Source organism: Oryctolagus cuniculus, chromosome 10 (genome assembly GCF_964237555.1).
Source record: "Oryctolagus cuniculus chromosome 10, mOryCun1.1, whole genome shotgun sequence".
NCBI lineage: Eukaryota > Metazoa > Chordata > Mammalia > Lagomorpha > Leporidae > Oryctolagus > Oryctolagus cuniculus.
Genome location: NC_091441.1, coordinates 57,104,794 through 57,124,696, shown reverse-complemented (window position 1 = coordinate 57,124,696; position 19,903 = coordinate 57,104,794). Strand labels below are relative to the sequence as shown.

General features: G+C 47.6%; 1 protein-coding gene across 1 annotated transcript in view; it reads left to right on the top strand.

Annotated features, from left to right (window-relative positions):
- The first annotated feature begins 10,439 nt into the window (after positions 1-10,439).
- COLEC12 (collectin subfamily member 12) overlaps positions 10,440-19,903 on the top strand; it is a 206,556-nt gene continuing 197,092 nt past the window's right edge. The window contains exon 1 of the mRNA XM_051852076.2: positions 10,440-10,656. Coding sequence (XP_051708036.1) covers positions 10,650-10,656 — 7 coding nt within the window. The 5' untranslated portion in view covers positions 10,440-10,649. The remainder of the gene's footprint in view (positions 10,657-19,903) is intronic.

The following is a 19,903-nucleotide window of genomic DNA, read 5'->3' as shown; positions in this document are numbered from 1 at the left end:
CAGGCAGTCCATCCCCAGCAACCCTCCTGCACAGGATGATTGAGGTCCCAGTTGACACTTGAGGCTGTGGAACCAGCTCTGACCTGTGTTGGGCTCTGACTTCTGGGCACTTTCCTTACAGCACATTAAAGTCGGGAACTCTAATGTTTTATGAAGATTCTAGTAGTGAATACCTTCTCCGTCAGATATTAAATAAAATGTAGCTATGATCTTTCAACTACCCATATTCCTATATTCCTACAGCATTGGAGATTTACTTACAAAATTCACATCCTTTCTCTTTAGTCTCAAGTTTTTCATTCTGCCAAACCGTAGAAGAACGTAATTCTTAGGAAATTATATCCGATCTGAAATGTGCATGTTTTGGACACAGTCACTAGGAATGTCAGTGGTGCCGTATTTTCAACTGTAGTGGGCTTAGAAAAGTTGTGGGACCTTTGAGTGCTTCAGCTTCCATTGCTTAGAGTATGAAATATTTTTCATTGTGTGGCTTAGAAATCCACAAGTTATACATCTACAGGGCAACTAAACTTAATAGGCAATGTGAGAATTCTCTATAGCACAGGTGCAATCACCCATGAACACCTTTCAAATTCACAAAAAGCCTAGGAAAATATATTATTTATTAAATTACCTGGTTCTCTCTATTTTTAAATAAATATTTTAGGCCAGCACCGCAGCTCACTTCGCTAATCCTCTGCCTGCGGTGCTGGCACCCTGGGTTCTAGTCCCTGTCGGGATGCTGGATTCTGTCCCATTTGCTCCGCTTCCAGTCCAGCTCTCTGCTGTGGCCCGGGAGTGCAGTGGAGGATGGCCCAGGTGTTTGGGCCCTGCACCCACATGGAGACCAGGAGAAAGCACCTGGCTCCTGGCTTCGGATCAGCACAGCGCACTGGCTGTGGCTGCCATTTGCGGGTGAACCAACGGAAAAGGAAGACCTTTCTCTCTGTTTCTCTCTCTCTCACCACTGTCTAATTCTGCCTGTCAAAAAGATAAAATAAATAAATAAATAAATATTTTAGAATATTGATATTTCTCAGTGCTAAGAAAGCACACACAAGGTAAAGAACAATTTAAGCTTGAAGTATAATGTATTGTCTCAATGAAAGATAAATAACCAATGCAGAAAGAATTACTGGATTTTGACCTTGAATAAAAAATGTAGTGTGAGTTAGTTATAGGTGTCAAAAACTCCAATGAAAACTGAGAGTTATTTATAAGAAGAAAGGAATAAAGTAAAATTCTGCCAATCTTCAAAGACTATAATATCAACAGATGATACTGCATACAAGTGAAACCATACTGGGGAACCTCACTAATCTTGATAGATTTATTTGGAATTTGTGACAATTTTGACAAAAGCTTAGCAATAGTTTACCTTTTAACGATTATTAATCAAATTATAGTATAAACAATATTCATAAAGTTAATGTTTAAATAACTTTAGAGAATAAATTATGTTCAGATATCTTGACCATACCATACTTAGTAACAACATACATGTGAATTATAAACATTTTAATCTATTCCTTAAAGTAGTTCTCTTTAGGCTGTCTACTATTTTTGTACTTGTTTGGTTTTAAAATAAAAGTTTTTTTTTTTTTAAAGATATTCCATCATTCAGATTTTAAATTAATTTAATGAGGTTCTTCAACCCAATGGTTATCTTACATAAAATAATTGGATAAAATCATTTTACATTAATTTAACTGGTCTTCTGTTAGATCTTATAAAGAAAAGATAATAAATTAATAAATAATGATAAACAGAAACAGCTACAATTTACTGAGCTTCCCTAAGTAACAGGCAATGAGTGAGGCATTTTAAAACATTAACTTAATTCCTCCCCCAATATTGCAAGGTAGAGAAGATTGTCCTCATTTCTCAGATGAGGAAATTGATACTCAAAGAAGTAATTTCCTTGAGGTCCTAAGTATTTTCCAAATCTGATAATAAAGTAATTAGATACTATCAGTTATCTAGAGAAGACTTGAGGTATATACATCCTTCATGTGTACAGGTCATATGCAAATACTACATTGTTTTATGTAAGAAACTTGGGAATCCACAGATTTTGCAATTTGCAGGGAGTCCTGGAATCAATTCCATGTGGACACTGAGGGATGGCTTGTATGTACTCAAATAATACATTCATACATATACACTACGTACATACTCATATGTATCTCCAAAATACATGTGAATTTCCAACTTGCCATTTTCTTTATCTTTATTCTGAACTCAAATGGTGATTATGTTTTTCACATTAGAGGGTTTTAAAGTTATTTATATATTTGAGTGGCAGAGTGTGGGGAGCAACTGGGAGCAACTCGGACTAGACTAAGTTACTGGAATTAAGACTTATTCTATGCATCTGCTTTCCCACAATATGGCGCTGAGAAGGGAAACAGCTTCTACACAGCTGCCTCCAGTTCAACCAATAAACTGTGGGACCTGCTCCTGATTGGAGGAGAGCAGCGTACTCGGCGTGCGGGTAGCAGAGTTGGGATTGGTGGAAGAGGACTATAAAGGAGGAGAGAGACGGCATGCACCAGGAACATCTAAGGGGAACACCTGAGGAACACCTGTGCAGCCCCCGAGAGAGCCGGACGGCGGTGTGCCGCTCCCCCGCGGAAGTGGGGAATGTGGCAGGGGGAACTGCCCTTCCACGGAGGTGGAAGGGACAGTAGCCAACCCGGGAAGAACCAGCAGCAAACCCGGGGAGGGCCGAGCAGACGAAAGAACAATGCAGGGTCCTGTGTCGTTCCTCCACGAAGACGGGGAGCGACATAATGGTGCCGTGACTCGGATATGAAGCCTAGGCAGGGTCCTGTGTCGTTCCTCCACGAAGAGGGGGAGCGACATAATGGTACCGTGACTCGGATAAGAAACTTAGGAGGGAAGAAATGGGAAAATACCGGAGAGAGAGACTAGCAAAGAGCCTAGGGGAAAGCCGGACGAAAAAGGTGTCGGAAGAAGCTATTGAAAGCCTAGGCATAAACTCAGATACGGACTGTGGGAAAGAAGTTAGGATTTAAAGTGAAAGCAAGAAGAAACTTAGATTCAGATACGGACTGCAGGTTGAAAGTGAAAGTGAAACCTATAAGAAACTTAGACTTGGATACGGACTGTGGGGAGAAGCCAGGAGAAATGAGGGAGGAATATTGATGGAAGAAAACTTAGGGAAACATACCGGGTAAAGAAAAATGTTAGGGAGGATGAAGCCGCGAGTGCAGGCCGAGGCGGAGATGTAAGCCATCTTGGAATTCTTTAAGTCAGCCTGGGGAGCAAAAGGCGAAAAGTTAAACCAGAGGCGGAAACGTGGGCCAGGTTGGAATCCGTCAGATTAGCCCGGGGAGCAAAAGATGGGAAGCCAAACCATAAGGCGGAGACGCGTAAGCTAGGTTGAATTCGCCAGGTTAGCCCGGGGAACTTAGATTGAATACCGGTGGTGGCGGAAACGTAAGCTACGCTGTGTGACTCGCGGAAGCCGCCGTGTGCAGAGAGAGCACGGGGCGTGAATAGATAGGGAACGCGGGGCTGGCGCGAGGCCGTGGTGCTGACGTGAAGGGCGTGGAGACCGCGGAGCGCTCGAAGCCAAGCCGCGCAAAGCCGGGAAGCCGTGCAGATGAGAGAGGCGCGGGCTGAAGCGGCTCAGAGCCGGGAAGCCGCCGAGAAGCAGCCTCGGGGCGGGCGCCGGGAAGCCGCAGGGATAAGAGAAATAGAAGTTTAGAAGTAAAATGAGAGAAATAGGAATGCTGGAAGATAGAAGTAAAATAGGAGAAATAGGAATGCCCGGAGATAGAGAAACAGAAAAATAAGGCCTCCCCACAATATGGCAATGAGAGAGCTTGGATTCGGTCTGCCTGATTAGGATGATAAGCACCTATGGGCGGCTAGCAGCTTATGCGCCGCAGGTCACCGAAGACAGGCACAAATTAACACCAATAAGTCTCCCCACAATACAGCAATGAGAAGGCTTGGATTCGGTTTGCCTGATAGGGCTTGTAAGCACCTGCAGGCAGAGCAGAGCATGCGCTGCAGGGCACCGAACACAGGCACGCATCAGCGCCTAAAAACCTCCTCACAACATGGCGAAGAGAGGACCCGGATTCGGTTTGCCTGATTGATAGGACTTGTAAGAACCTGTGGGCAACTCTAGCAAGCAGAGCAGAGTGTGTGCCGCGGGGCATCGAAGACAGGCGCGTATCAACGCCAAAAATAAAAAGAAAGGGGGATCTGTGGGGAGCAACTGGGAGCAACTCGGACTAGACTAAGTTACTGGAATTAAGACTTATTCTATGCATCTGCTTTCCCACAATATGGCGCTGAGAAGGGAAACAGCTTCTACACAGCTGCCTCCAGTTCAACCAATAAACTGTGGGACCTGCTCCTGATTGGAGGAGAGCAGCGTACTCGGCGTGTGGGTAGCAGAGTTGGGATTGGTGGAAGAGGACTATAAAGGAGGAGAGAGACGGCATGCACCAGGAACATCTAAGGGGAACACCTGAGGAACACCTGTGCAGCCCCCGAGAGAGCCGGACGGCGGTGTGCCGCTCCCCCGCGGAAGTGGGGAATGTGGCAGGGGGAACTGCCCTTCCACGGAGGTGGAAGGGACAGTAGCCAACCCGAGAAGAACCAGCAGCAAACCCGGGGAGGGCCGAGCAGACGAAAGAACAACACAGGGTCCTGTGTCGTTCCTCCACGAAGACGGGGAGCGACAGCAGAGGAACACATAGAAAGACAGGCAGGGTTCTCATCCACTGAGTCACTCCCCAAATGCCTGCAATGCCCGGGCCAAGTCCAAGAGCCAGGAATGCCATCCAGGTCTCCCCAGTTTACAGCAGGAACTCAACTACTTGAGCCATCATCTGCTGCCTCCCAGGGCGCACGTTAGCAGGAAGCTGGAATCAGGAGTGGAGCTGGGACTTAAACCAGGCACTCTGATAAGGGATGTGGTGTCCCAGGAGGCATCTTAAATTCTGTGCCAAATGCCAGTGCCCATGTGAGAGATTTTGAACTGATAATGAGCTTGGAAATGAATCCCCAGACTTGCAGTATATAGATGAGAAGACCCGTGTCTAGCAACGAGAGAGCAGGGAGGTGCTCAGAGCAGAACAGGGCCTGGAGTCAGATCCTACTCACCACCAGACAGACTGCGGCTTTGTTCACATCCACATGCTTCTTGCCCATCAGAAAAATTAATGTCAAAGGCAGATGAAAGATGAAGCCAAAATAAGTCTTTCCGTATCTATGCCACTACAAAAGACACACATTAGAAGCAAAAACAAACGGCAAATCTTGCTTACATAGGTAAGTACATGGAAATGTCCAAGTGCAATACAGCTGAAGCTCAATAGATAGACAATTACTAAGTTTTTGGAATTGGAACAGACCTACTGGTCATTTCCCTGCAGCTCCCTCGTCATGGGGAAGAAATCGTGGCCGGAGATGTTAAGGGATTGGCCCCCTTTTAACAATGCTGCGACTTGGGCCCATATTTCCATTATCCTTGGCCTATGCCTTTCTACTGAACTTAAAAGGCTCCGGTACCATTCCCAAGAATCACTGCTGGGCTTGGTGGCTATTTCGGATTCTTTCTCAGAACTGGAATAAAATACAGTGACCCCACCATATCCATGAGTTACACATCCATGGATTTGGGCAACCATGGATAAAAAATACTGAAAACAATTCCAGAAAGTTTTCCAAAAGCCAACTTGAATGGACCTTGTGTAGAATACTAGGCTGATCCATGCCAGTGAAGGGCAGGCTCAGGTATTAGGTATCCCAAGTAATTTAGAGATGATTTAAAGCTTAGAGGAGGAAGTAGGCATTTGGCCTAGTGATTTAAAAGTCAGTTAGAATGACCAGGTATCTGAGTTCCCTGGGAGGCAGCACTGATGGCTCAGTTCACTGAGTTCTTACCAACATGTAGGAGACCTGAACTGTCTTCCTGTTCCTAGCTTTGGCCAAGCTCAGTCTGGTACCAACCCCTGGATGGTAGTTCTCCCTCTCTCTATCTTTCTCTCTCTGCCTCTCAAAAAAAAAAAAAAAAAAAGTACAAAGGAGGATGTGAAGGTCATATGCAAATGTGAGGCCATTTTATGTAAAGGATCTTAGCATCTGTGGAGTACCCATAGGGGTCCTGGAACCCAGCCCCCAGCAGTACTAAGCAATCACTGTATTGGCTTTTGGGACAAACAGGGAAGGAACGCTCCATCAGAGCCTTCTTTCAAAAACCTTAAATTTGTTTAAAAGCTAAAGAAATAGAAACAGTAACTGACAAAAAACCATAAGCTTTTAAAGACCTAAAAGCTATTTCTTTATCCAAAAAACTTTTCACACAGTCTCAAGCATAATCACATCTCAGAGGTTGGAGATATGGCACCTGGCATCCATTACAACGTCATTAGTCTTTTTACAGGATGTGTAACATTTTAGTGAACTTGGTTAACAGCACCGTGGCTACTCTGCCACACTAGGCTTATTTTGTCATGGATGGAAGAGAACATGAAGAGACTCAGATGGCCAGGCTATAAAAGCCAGTATCTTTCAAATGCAGGCTCCCTCTCATGCTATACCCAAGACTTGATTTTCAGCGAGTGGTATAACATCCATTGGTGGCTAAAACTGTGACAGAATTCCCAGGGGGTGTTCCATACATTTTGCTTTTCTTGCTCTGCATTTTTTAGACACTTCCCACTATTGTTAATGCCCTCTCCATCTGTTCTTTCTTTCACTGAATGTTAATTGCTAGAAGCTGTTGTTACAAAGATGAAGAGAGGGTCCTTCTTTTTTTTTAAAGATTTATTTATTTATTTGAAAGCAAGGGTTACAAAGAGAAAGGAGACACACCCACCCCCACCTCCACCCCCCAACACACAGAGTGGGAGAGAGAGAGAGAGAGAGAGAGAGAGGTATCTTTGATCCTCTGGTTCACTTCCCAGATGGCCACAATGGGCAACGCTGGGTCAGGCAGAAGCCAGGAACCAGGAGCTTTATCCAGGTCTCCCATGTGGGTGGCAGGGCCCAAACACTTGGGCCATCTTCTGCTGCTTTTCCCAGGCCACTAGCAGGGAGGTGGATTGGAAGTGGAGCAGCCAGGACTTGAACAGGTGCCCATAGGGGATGCTAGCGTCTTAGGTGGTAGCTTTATCTAATACACCACAATGGCAGTTCCCAGGAGTCTTTCTCTTAAGGACCGTCCAGGCCATGGGTTGATTCTCCAAGTAAATTGAGCATGGAACTCATTAGGGAGTGACATGAAGCAGCAGAACAGGGCATCTGCCTGTAAGTTCTGTTTTGGATGCTTGAGGCAAAGCCCAGGCATCTGTACTTTATAAAAACACTCTCGGGTAATTCTGATATAAGGGTTCCAGACCCCATTTCTCAACCCCCTGGTTGGCAGGGACAGCATGCATTTCCCGTGTTCATTCAGATCCAAACCATCGTTCAGGGCCCAGTCTTGAGGAAGCTTTCTAAGTTGCCTCAGTCAGAGTCATCATCTGCTTTCCCTCCTTCAGCTGTGTCTCTTTTAGGACATGATGCCTGCCACTTTCCTTTTTCAAAAAATGTATGAGAGAGAGAGAAAGAGAGAGAAACTCCCACCTGTTGGCTCCTCCCCAAATACCCGCAACAGGTCCAACAGTGGCTAAAGCTGAAGTCTAGCTGGTAACTCAATCTGGAGGGAAGGATGGCTCACTTGAGTCATCACTGCTGCCTCCCATGGTCTACATTAGCAGGAAGCTGGGAGCAGAAGCTGGGGCTGGCTATCAAATGCCTACGGGACACAGGCATCACAACCTGAGTCTTAACTGCCAGGCCTCGAGCCCTCTCCCCACATTCCATTTTCTACTGTTGATCCTTTCTAGAATGCTTTATCTAACAGATTACAGACTTCTGTAAGGAGAAACTGTGTTCTCTGTAGTATGAAGCGCAGTGCCTAGGATTTAGTAATCATGGAACTCATGCTTGTTGAGTGAAGGGGGGCTCTGGATGCGGTGATGAATTTTGAAGGCAACCATGGACATCCTGCCATGATAGAGAAAAGAGAGTAGTTTTGGAGGTGGAAGGTGAGGCGTGAAGCTACACAGGTGGGACTAAGACTTGGGTTCTCCCTGGGCTCCTCTGTGGATCATAGTCTGCGAACTCTCTCAGCTGGGAAAAAGGCAGAGTTCAGTTTATTTGTCTCCTATCTCTCACCTGGCCTTCAGGGCTGCTCTGGCTCCTATGTGTTGGGGCTTGGAGTGGAGAACAAGCCACACTGGGCATGCGGAGGTCACTTAGAAGGTCACTGCCATAGTCTGGGTGGGCTACAGTGGTGGAGAAGCTTGAAATGCATTTGGAAGGTAGAAGCAGGTGAGGATGTAAGGGTGAGGGAAGGGAGTGCTCAAGGGTGATGGAGCTTTTATATCAGCAAGAAAAAATACCAGCAGGAGGTTGGGATGAAGATGCCTCCTGCAAATCTGTAAATGCAGTGAGACTGCAGGGCCTGGCTGCTGGTTGTGGGTGTGGGGAAGCTTGAATGCAAGCTGGAGGCCTGGAGCCCATCCCCTAAGGAGTTCAAAGCAGCCTCAGCTGTCCCACTCAGCCCTCCTCAACTGCACAGTCCTCCTCCTTTCTATTCCTCCCCCTCCCTGAGTCTCAGCACAGTTCTTGATTCCTGCTGGAACTCTGATCAACAGCTGATGATATGCAGGTGACCGAAAACTCAGTCTTTGCGTCCTCCATGTAGAAGCATTTGCAACGTATTGTTTGTTCTGCAGGCCCAATGGACTTTATTACAGGCCACTCTGTCTACTGAGTTCCACTAAGCGTCATTTACTGTTTATTCCCCTAAAACTTGTCTACCTTCTTCATTTCCCCCTCCCTCGTAGGAAAAGGGCTACATAAACATCTGAGTCATGTTGGACTAGCGCATTCATTACACTTCTGTGGTTTCTCCCTCCTGGATGTTCATACATTTGTATGCTTTTTCCCCTATTTAATCCGCCTTTGTCCAAATTCATTCCAGGGCAACTTCAGGGGACACAGTGGAAATTTCCCTTCATCCCTACAAAGTACAAAAAACTTGAATGTGATGAAGTAGATTTATCTATTTTTTCTTGTGTTGCCTGTGCTTTGGGGGTCATACTCATAATTTAGAGTTCAACAATGATTATTTTTAAAAATTCAGAGGTTGAAATTGGAGCAAAGATTCCCTCCACCTTACAGCTGGAGAAACCCTGGGACGAAAAAGGCAAGGGACTCACTCCAACACAACATTGGTTAGTAACTCTGGGTAAGTCCATTTCTTGGGCTGAATGCAGGCACCCTCACTTGAAAAAAAAAAAAAAAGTGCTAGTTTCTGTCTTTTTCTTTGCTAGTCATATCCAAGTTTCAAATTTCTGCTTAACCATTCAGAAAAACTTCTGGAATGGATAGTCTATGAAACAGTTTTGCAGTTTCGGCACTGCCTTTTCGTGAAGCAGAGAATCCCATACTTAGGATGAATGAATGGGTTGGCTACACGGGGCTACCACGTCCTCAGCAGGTCAAACCCTGAGGCTTGCAACCACCGCCAGAATTGTTCCTTCCGGAGAGCCAGTACTTTGGGGAGGTAACCTGCGGCTCCGTGCCCACGAAGCCACTCACCACCTAGTTTATGTTTTAAAGCAGCAAACCCAACTAGACGGCAAAATAAACACGGGCTTTCTTAACTAAGTAGACAGGAGGGCAGTGACGGGCGACAATGAAAGGAACTTCGCGAGCTCCCAGCAGCCAGGCGTCCTTTCGCTAATTACACAGGAGACAACCTGACCGCTTCAGGGACGGCGGGCGGAAGGGTAATTTTTCCAGACAAGGGGGAAAATTGTGGGTTTCTTTTTTTTTTTTCCTGGAAGGTCCAAAAGTTGAATGTTGATCCGAGTTCTGCAGGGGGGGGGGGGTGTCTCACGGTGACTTCGGATTCTGCGACGCAAGCTCTCCCCTGGGTGACCGTGTGTCATTCGCGTTCCCAGACGCCTGCACTTGGCAACCCGGAGCCCGAGGACGTTGTCTAACTTTCCCTGCCTGGTAGCCTTTCGGAGAAGGGGCAACCTGACCCCGGCGTATCCCGGTGCGCCGCTGCTCCTCAACTCTACGCCTAATTTGGGTCTAGGGACAGCTCCAGCAGTGGTGCTCTTCGCGCACGCCGAGAGGACACCCAGGTCGTGCCTTCCTCCCGACTTGGTGCCAAGCCTGGTCCAAAGGGGAAAAAGAGCTCAGGGGTGGAGAGCGAGGGCGAGCGCGCAGGCAGAGCAGAGGCGAGGGAGTACAGGGCAGGGGCGTGCGCGGGCCGAGGGCGGGGCGGGCGCGGGAGGGCGCGAGAGGGGCGTGGGCGCGGCCGCCCGCGCGCCCTGGCCGGGCCAGGGGGAGGGGCGCTGGCGGGCGCGGCGCTTCCCGCCGGGGTGAGCAGCGCGCGCGGCAGCCCCGCGGCACAGAGAGCGGAGCGCAGGCAGCGCGGGCCAGCGGCGGCGGCGGCAGCGGCAGCGGCAGCGAGGGCTGGAGCATAGACGGCGGGCGCTCGGCGCGGCTGCCATGGGCGTGCAGTGAGCGGCCGCTCAGGGCTACTTCCTCGGCGGCGCGGCGCGAAGCTCCCTGGCTGGCGGTGCGTCCCCTCGGTCACCATGAAAGGTAGGGCGGCGGCGGGGTCCGCGGGGTCGCGGGTCGGCGGGGCGGACTACGGGGCGCGCGGGAGGGCAGCGAGGTGCAGCCTGCGCGAACTTCTCCCCGCGCTGCGGTGGCCGGGGAGCCCCGGCAGTCCCGGCGCGGACACGGGGGGCGCTCCCCCGACTCGCGCGCTGGGCACCGCCACCGACCTGGAGGTCCTGGGCCGGGGGTGGGGTGGTGGCCTGTTGAGGCGCGCAAGTATCCCCTCCCTGTCGCGGCGTTGCAAAGTAGTTGGAAGCCCGAAGTCGTTGTTTACGGATTCCGGTTTCCAACTTTTTAATTGAAAAAACATGCGGAGGAGAGTGGCGGCATCTTCACGCCTCTCAGTGGGTTTTCCGCTCTGTGGCGCTCGCCAACCTCGCCCGGGTCCTCCTTCCTCCCCCCGTGGCCCCGTCTCGTCCCTGCAGTCGCCGTGCGGCCGGCCGGGTATTTTCTCCCGGACCCGGGATGGTCTCGGTGCGCGCTCCGCACATCTGGCAGTGATTAGGTGCCCGCGGAGTTCAGCTGGCTCGGGAAGCGCATTTGGCATCCTTCTCCCATCAGATCCACCGACTGGAAAATAACTGCTCTCCGTGCCCGCGGCTGCTGAGCGGGCGACACGCACCGTCCCGTTCCTCGCCCCCCTGGGCGATGTCCCCCGCAGCCCGGTTTATGGAGGGGTCATTTGTTATCTCCCTTGGGAAAGAATCGCCAGGAGAGGGGCTTAGCAGGGCAGCCTCTGTTTAGTGGATGCACGGGCGCTTGTCGGCAGAACCCTGATTTATACGGGAGATAAATAATGACAGCGGAGGCATCAAAGGGAGTTGCTTGGCGGGGCCGGCGTGGTGTTTACACAAGACCCGGGTTGTGTGCTGGGACAACACGTTTCAGGCTCTCCGTGGCCCGGGATTGTGTGCGGGATGCCTCGCGGTGCGATCGTTTTGACCTGGCAGCCTCTGTGTTCCCGGGAGGCGCCCGGGAGCCCCGCGCGCTCGGAAAGTAACTTTGAACTCTGTAGCGTTTCTCCTAGAGGCTGCGCGCGCTGAGCTCCCCAGAGCGACCACGTCCGGCCGATTTGTCTCCTTCCGAAGGCGTTCGGTTTCCACCAAGGGAGACCCGGGGGAGGAAAGGGACTGACCGCAGGTGAAAAGGGCAGTGCAAGGCACGACGCTGCTTCTGCCCAGAGAATTCCCAAGAGCAGCGGGGTGTGTGCCTTCCCTCTCCACCCCCGTGTCTCCTCGCGTTTACCTGTCAGAAGCAGTGCACATTCCTTAGCTAACTTTGATGAAAGGGCGCTCCCAGAAGGGAGGGTTTCCCTGGGCTGAAGTTACTCCTGGGGCTCAGTGCCTGCCTGGTGGGTCCTCTCCTTGGCGTCTTTAAGGCCAATAGTTTTTGAACTCTTGCAAGGATCAGCTGCGTACTATTTCAGCTAGCACGTGGGTTCCTAAACTTTAAAAAATGCTTTTTGTTAGGGGCAATGGCTGTTATTGTACCCTGGATACTTTTTACATTAATTCAAATCTATAATGGAAAAAAAAAACACCTAAAAGTCCTAAAATGAAATCCTGGTGAGATTTATGCTGCCTTTGGGACCAGCTTGCAGATTACCCGGAGATGGCTCCTGGCTTAACCTTTGTTGTCTGGTCACTGCCTAAAAGCCCCACCCACCTTCTGCCCTTGTTGGAGGAGGCTGGGGGGACTGGTGCATCCCCTGTGCTCTGAAGGCCTTTTTGAAAATGCAAAGATTCTATAAGAGATTGGCTTACCAACTGTTTGCACCCCTTTGTGTGACTGATAAGGTGAGGAAGGGAAGGTGCAGTAATAAGTATTCAGTATCCACTAAGTGCCAGTCCCTGTGCTGTATCCCCTCCGTGTGCTCTAAGGCTGATCCTCTCAATGGCCCTATGATTGGCTATCTTAACCCCCACACTAAAAAAAATTATCTTGTATAACATGTTTGTGAAACAAAGAGAATTCCCATCCTCTGGTTCATTCCCCAAGTGTCGATGATGGTTGGGAGGCCCAGGCCAGGAAGTCAATCCAGGTCTCTCCTGTGGGTGGCAGGAACCCAGTTATTACTTGAGCCATCACTGTGGCCTCCCAGAGTCCGTGTTGGCAGGAAGCTGGAATCAGGAGCTGGAGCTGGGATTCCAAGCCGGGCAGTCTGATTTGGGACATGGGTGTCCTTACTTACGGTGTCATAACCACTAAGCCAGATGCCACCCCATCTCCCATGTTAGATGTAGAAACCATGTCTAGAAGAAGTAGGAGCTGGCAGGCGGGAGGATGCGGTGGGCATCTGCACACAGACTTTGCACGGTTCCCAGCGGTGCACGGAAGGCCCTAGGACAGCAGGACCTCTGGTGTAGAATACAAGAGTTCATCTCAGGCAACTAAGAAAATGGCAGTTGGCACAGGAGGGCAGAGCCAGGCCATGGAACCCAAGACTTCTGAGCCTCAGCACAGGTGCCTTGCTGGACAAGAAGGAAAGCAACCTTTACCAAGTGGAATTATTTTCACCATTTGCCATAGGTCACCAACTCATGGTTTTTTCTGGGTTCCTGATTATGTCACAGAGTTGTTAACTCGCTGGGCTTCAGACAGGAAGCATTTTTTAAAAATATTTATTTATTTGAAAGAGTTATACAGAGGAGAGGCAGAGAGAGAGAAAGAGAGAGAGAGAGAGATATCTTCCATCTGCTGGTTCACTCCCCAATTGGCCACCAGGAGCCAGGAGCTTCTTCTGGGTCTCCTATGCGGGTGCAGGGGCCCAAGGACTTGGGCCATTTTCTGCTGCTTTCCCAGGCCATAGCAGAGAGCTGGATGGGAAGAGGAGCAGTCAGGACTCAAACTGGCACCCATATGAGATGCCAGCACTGCAGGTGGCAGCTTTACCTGCTATGCCACAGTGCTAGCCCCAGCAGCATTTCTTGAGAATTTGATTTTCCCAAATGATAGAGAAGGCAATGGCAAGCCTTAAAAATGTTTAAAGTCAGGGTCAGTTGGTTCTCTCTGTCTTCAGATTGCATGGATGAAAAATACTGAAGGAAGAATTGCATCTGTACAGAATACATAGTCTTTTTTTTTTCTTGTCATTATTCCCTAAACAACACACTATCACACCTATTTACATAGCATTTATATTGTAGTGCTCTAGAGAGAATTTAAAGTGTATGGGAGGGGATTGGTGTTTAGCTTAGGATTTGAAATACCTGTGTCTCACATTGAAGTACCCAGGTTGGAGTCCAGCTCCAACCCCTGACTCCAGAAAATCCTGGGAGGCCAGAGTAGCGGCTCAATTAATAGGGACATGTCGGGGACCTGGATCTTTTTTTTTTTTTTTTTAAGATTTATTTATTTGAAAGAGTTACACAGAGAGAGGGAGGTAGAGGGAGAGGGGGAGAGAGAGGTCTTCCATCCGCTGGTTCACTCCCCAGTTGGTCGCTATGGCTGGAACTGTGCCAATTTGAAGCCAGGAGCTTCTTTGGGTCTCAAAAGTGGGTGCAGGGACCCAAGCACTTGGGACATCTTCTATTGTTTTCACAGGCCATAAGCAGGGAGCTGGATGGGAAGTGGAGCAGCTGGGTCTCGAATCAGCACCCATATGGGATGCCAGCACTGTAGGCATAAAGATTTATTTATTTGAAAGAGTTACACAGAGGAAAGGCAGAGAGAGAGAGAGAGAGAGAGAGAGAGAGAGAGAGATGTCTTCCACCCACTGGTTCACTCCCCAATTGGCCGCAATGGCTAGAACTGCACTGATCCGAAGCCAGGAGCTTCTTCCAAGTCTCCCATGCGGGTGCAGGGGCCCAAGGCCCTGGGTCATCCTCCACTGTTTTCCCAGGCCATAGCAGAGAGCTGGATTGGAAGAGGAGCAGCCAGGTCTCAAACTGGTGTCCATATGAGATGCTGGCACTGCAGACGGCAGCTTTATCTGCTATACCACAGCGCCGGACCCAGAGACCTGGGTCTTGATCGTGGCTTCAGTCGTGGACCAGCCCTGGCTGTTGTGAGCATTTGGGGAATAAACTAACAGATGAGAGCCCTCTGCCCCCCATCTCGGTTTCTCTGCCTCTAAAATTAATTAATTAATTAATTAAAAGTAAAGTGCATGGGAGGATGTGGATATGTAATGTACAGATACTTTATGACATAACATTTGGACACCTGTGGATTTGGGGATTCATGTCGGGGAAGAGGATTAATGTCCTGGAGCCAGTTCTCCTTGGATACCTAAGTTCAACTTCATTAACTCAAAAACTTCTTTAGCCAAAAATAAAAGCAGTAGACACTGTAGAAGTTAATTTTCTAAAACAAACTTAACTCCTGTGTGAGTCAGGTGCCTTTTCAGGGTACCTGTTTGACTTTCTAATTCTGATGTTGACACCTTGTACATGGCCTTTGTGATAATCCAGTTTTGGGGGAGCGTGGTCCTGGATCTACAGTGAGCCACAGCGCCACCTATCTGTTGCATGCTGCAAACATCTGTCTGTCCTCATCCCTGCATCCCTAGAGTCACAAGTACCAAAATAATGACATCATTATATATTTTCCAGAAGAAAATGACTTGCCCCATTGCTGCAATACTTGAAACCTTCCAAGCTAGTTAAAACACGAAGTTTGTTTTAATTTTATTTCCAATTTCATTTTCAATTAGCCGTGCCACGCGCATAAATCTCGAGGTTTTCGGATAAACGTTCACATTCTTTAGGGAGGAATCTGACTCCTCTAGAGTTAGGTGTGCCGTTACTAAACCGCATTCCTGGTCCCGAAAGTTGGGGATGTTGCTGAACTTCAGTGCTGCAGCACTTGTTGCCTAAGAAACGGCTGCAAACAACCACCACCACTTGGGACCACAGGGATCCAAACCACTGTTCTAATTTAACACAGAAAGGAGGTTGGTGCCATCGAAACATAGTGTTCAGCTGCTTATTTTTGTGCTTTTGTATATAAACATTTCTGAAATACTGTTTGCAATAACACTTTTAAAATGCACTAGTCAGCAGTGTACATCGCCCACCCTCATGTTTTTCAAGACTCACAGTCTCCTTGCTTTCCCAAGTGTCTCTGAGATTTTTTTTTTTTGTCCTTGATGAGGATAAGCAAACAAGCATGTTAGGGGGACTGCATTTAACACTGAAAGAAGCATGTTTTCTAAAGGGAAGTGAAAACAAAATGAGACCTCTTTCCCTTCCCTGATTGAGGATGGGGACTGTCCTTCCTCTGCAAGGCACATTTGCGATGCAATTATACTTTAGGCTTTTCATTAGTTTGGGGATGCTTGACATTCTTAATCTGAGGTTTACTTACTGCTAAGTGTAGATCTTCCCTGTGGTCTCATACAATTCCCAAGATCGTTCCCATGCCTCCCCTGACCCTTCACCTTGTGGCTCTTCTGCTGATGGTGAGACTAGGAGAAGCTAAGCAGATGCTAGCTTTCAAGCCGTGTCATAACCGGGTGTCTGATTTTCCTAATAAATCCTTATTCTCATTAAAATACTATTTCAAAACAGCTGATGCAGTTGCTGCCAAAGTACGTTAAATGGCCCTTGGAGTATTAACTTTCAAATGGGAAAGTAGACATTTACATTTTGTGATAGAAGAAGTATGCTTTACCTTGGGTAAACCCAGCATGTGGATATTCTCTTAGGAAGGCAAGTCTGCCACGTATCTCCCTAGTGGGAACAAGGTGGGGTTCCAGGAAAGGAAGCCCAGAGCCGGAACAGAGCCGAGCCTTCCTGCCAGGCAGCGTGTGTCACTGAAGGTGCAGGCTGTCTCCACTTTCAGAGACCTGCCTGTGGCTAGGGGTAGGGAGCAAGGTCGTCTGTTGAAGATAAATGCCAAGGCTGAGTTCAATCTTTACTGTGATTTGAGCTTACAAGCAACTTCTCAGGTTTTATTGATAGGCTGCTTAATATTTCCATTTACTACTTTTACAGTATTTATTTACTTATTTGAAAGGCAGAATGACAGAGAGAGATCATTTTTCGTTTACTCCCCAAATGCTCATAACAGGGGTCCTGAAGTTGGGGGTCAAGGGCTTCTTCTAGGTCTCTCGCATGGGTAACAGGGGCCTAAGCACTTGGGCCACCTTCTGCTGCCTTCCCAGGCCATAGCAGAGAGCTGAATGTGAAACAGAGAAGCTAGGACTCCAATCAACACTCTGATGCATGGTGCTGGTGTCACAAGCAGCAGCTTAACCCTTGTGTCACAACACCTGCCCCAATATCCACACTTACTATTGTTTCTCTTAATAATAGCTAACATTAACTGAGTACCTGCCAGGCCAAGCGTTATTATTCTCTGTAATTTACAAATTGGTGCAGAGAGGTGGGTGTTACTTGTTTAAAGGCACCCAGCTAATCAGTGGGGGAATCCGTATTCTAACTCAGACTGATTCCAGAATCCACATGTTACATCTCTAGCCTGGGCTTCCCTAGTCATTCATTCATTCAGCCAACATCTCTTGGTTAAGTTCTACTGTGTGCCCTACTCTGCCAGATCCTGGGATGAGCAAGGTAGATAAGGCCCTATACCCTCTGGACCCGAAACTCTAACAACCTAGCATTCAAGGTCTGAAGAATTGATGTCCTCTTCAGCTAGCCACTGGAGGAGACGGTTCTGACTGGGGTTCCTGCAAAGATAAAGCAGATTCCAGAGCTGCTCCTCCCTGTAGTTTATCTTCTGGGAGGTTTTGCTTCTGGCAGCTTAATGAATGTGGATGGTCCTCTGACACCATCAGCTCTGAAAACAGCTCCTGCACAAGTCTTGCTGACAGATTTGCCATGAGACAGCAAAACATTGTCCAAAGTACCGTTTTCAAGAGCAGACTGTAACTACCAGTAAGTAATCAGTAAAAATAATAGTAAGTAAATACTTTAAATGATGGACTAGCAGATATCAATATTCCCTATGGAAAAATAATTTCATTTTTTACTGTTGGCAACAGTTCTTTTTTAACATTTATTTATTTATTTATTTTGAAAGTCAGAATTAACAGAGAGAGAGGGCAAGAGAGATCTTCCACCTGCTGTTTCATTCCCTGGATGGCTGCAGCTACTGGGCCTGCAGCTGGGCCAGGCCAAAGCCAGGAGCTTTTTCTGGGTCTCCCATATGGGCTGCAGGGGCCCAAACACTTGAGCCATGCTTTGCTGTTTTTCCCAGGCCATTAGCAGGGAGCTGGCTCAAAAGTGGAGCAGCTGAGACATGAACTGGTGCCCATATGGTATCCCAGCATTACATTCCACAAATCTGGCCCAATATTTTCTAATCATACCACACCATCCTAAGCTTGAGCAATGGCAGTAACTTTTCAATCAACAGTGATTTGATTTCTGTTTAAATGAGTGACACTTGAAGAACCAAAACCAATACTGTACCTTGAAAAGGTCCTGTTTATTACTTAAGGATGTTTTGTAATTATAAAGCAGTGAAAGCCGTTACACACAGACATTAGTAATCCAAGATTAAAATTCCAAGGAGATCCTAGGAATGATGGCTTTTTTTTTTTTTTTTTTTTTTTTTTTTTTTTTTTTTAATTTGAGAGGTAGAAAAAAATGGGTAGGGCTTCTGTCTCTGGTTTTCTTCAGAAATGCTCATAATGTCTGGAACTGGGCTGGGCCAAAGCTGCAGCCAGGAATTCAATTTGGGTCTCCCTCTAGGACGGCAAGGACCAATCACTTGAACCATTACCTGCTGCCTCCAGGGTCCACATCAACAGGAAGCTGGAACTGGGAGCCGGAACAGGAACTTGAACCTGGGTGCTCTGCTGTGGGACATGAGTGTCCTAACCAGTGACTTTACCTCTAGGCCAAACACCTGCCCTCTAGGAGCTCTTTGGATCCCTGAGTTTATCATACATATTTGCTTAGTATACCTTTTTTAAAAAAAGGTAAAAAAAGGCATAGTGGCTAAGATGCTGCTTATGATGCTAACATCCAAGATCAGAGTGTTAGAGAGGCTTGGATCCGATGTGGATTCCAGCTTACTATTTATTTGCATTTTGGGAGGCAGCAGGTGCTGGCTCAAGAAATTCAGTCCATGACACCTACTGGGAGATACAGAGTGAGATCTAGGCCCCTGGCCTTGGCCTGGCTCAGCTGAAGTTGTTGCAGGCATTTGGGGAGTGTACCAGTGGAAAGAAGATCTCTTTCTGTCTCTGTCTCTCTGCCTCTTAGATAAATAAAAACACATCAATAAAAGCTTAAAAGGAATGTTTTTTTCAGTGTGGGAGAAGATTAAAAATTAAATAAAAGTTTGTTGGCTGTATTAAACACGACTGCTTTTTAAGTGTTGAATGGCTTGGTAATAGATCTCAGTATTATGTGAAGTATGTTGTATTTGCTATCTGAAGAGGTTGGGCGTTTGACATCCTGTGTGGAAAAACTAACTTGTCATTATCTATGAAGTCTTAGTCATTTTCTTATGACATAAACAAGTTAGGAAACTAACTGGTGTTTATAAAGCAATTTATTATCCCAAGGTAAAATAGTCCAACTTTCAAGTAGGTGATAGATGCTTTAAAATCTAGCTGTCTCATAAACCAGAATTCTGCTTTATGAACCCAAGAGTTGGACCTGATTGTTTCTGTGTGCTGGGGGAGTGTGGTCTGTGAAGCCAGGGAGCCTGGTGACTGACAGGGGCCTTGCTTTCATTATCCGCCTAATGCGGGAGTGCTTGTGTTATCTCCCTGATAGGGCTGCTTTGAGGCTTAGCTAGGTTAGCATGGGTCAGTTGTTTAGAATGGTGTCTAGCACATAAGAACTTCAGACATTTTAGTTATTGTAAGATAGTGTAACCTGAGTACACTTCAAAAAGTTTATTGAAAAATGAAATGAAAAGATAAAGCTAGGGCCAGTGCTGTGGTGTAGCCAGTAAAGCTGCCACCTGCAATGCTGGTATCTGTGTGGGCCCCGGTTCAAATACCGGCTGCTCCACTTCCAGTCCTGCTCCACTTCCAGTCCAGCTCCACTTCCAGTCCAGCTAATGAGCCTGAAAAAGCCTCAGAAGATGGCCTAAGTACTTAGGTCTCTGCACCCATGTGGGAGATGTGGATGAAGCTCCTGGCTTCAGCCTGGCCCAGCCCTGGCTGTTGTGCCCATTTAGGGTGTGAACCAGAAGGTAGAAGATCTCTCTCTCCCTCTCTGTCTCTCCATCTCTCTCTCTGTAATTGTTTCAAATAAATAAAAAAAATTTTTTTTTTAAAAAAAGGTAAAATATATTTTGGTGCAAA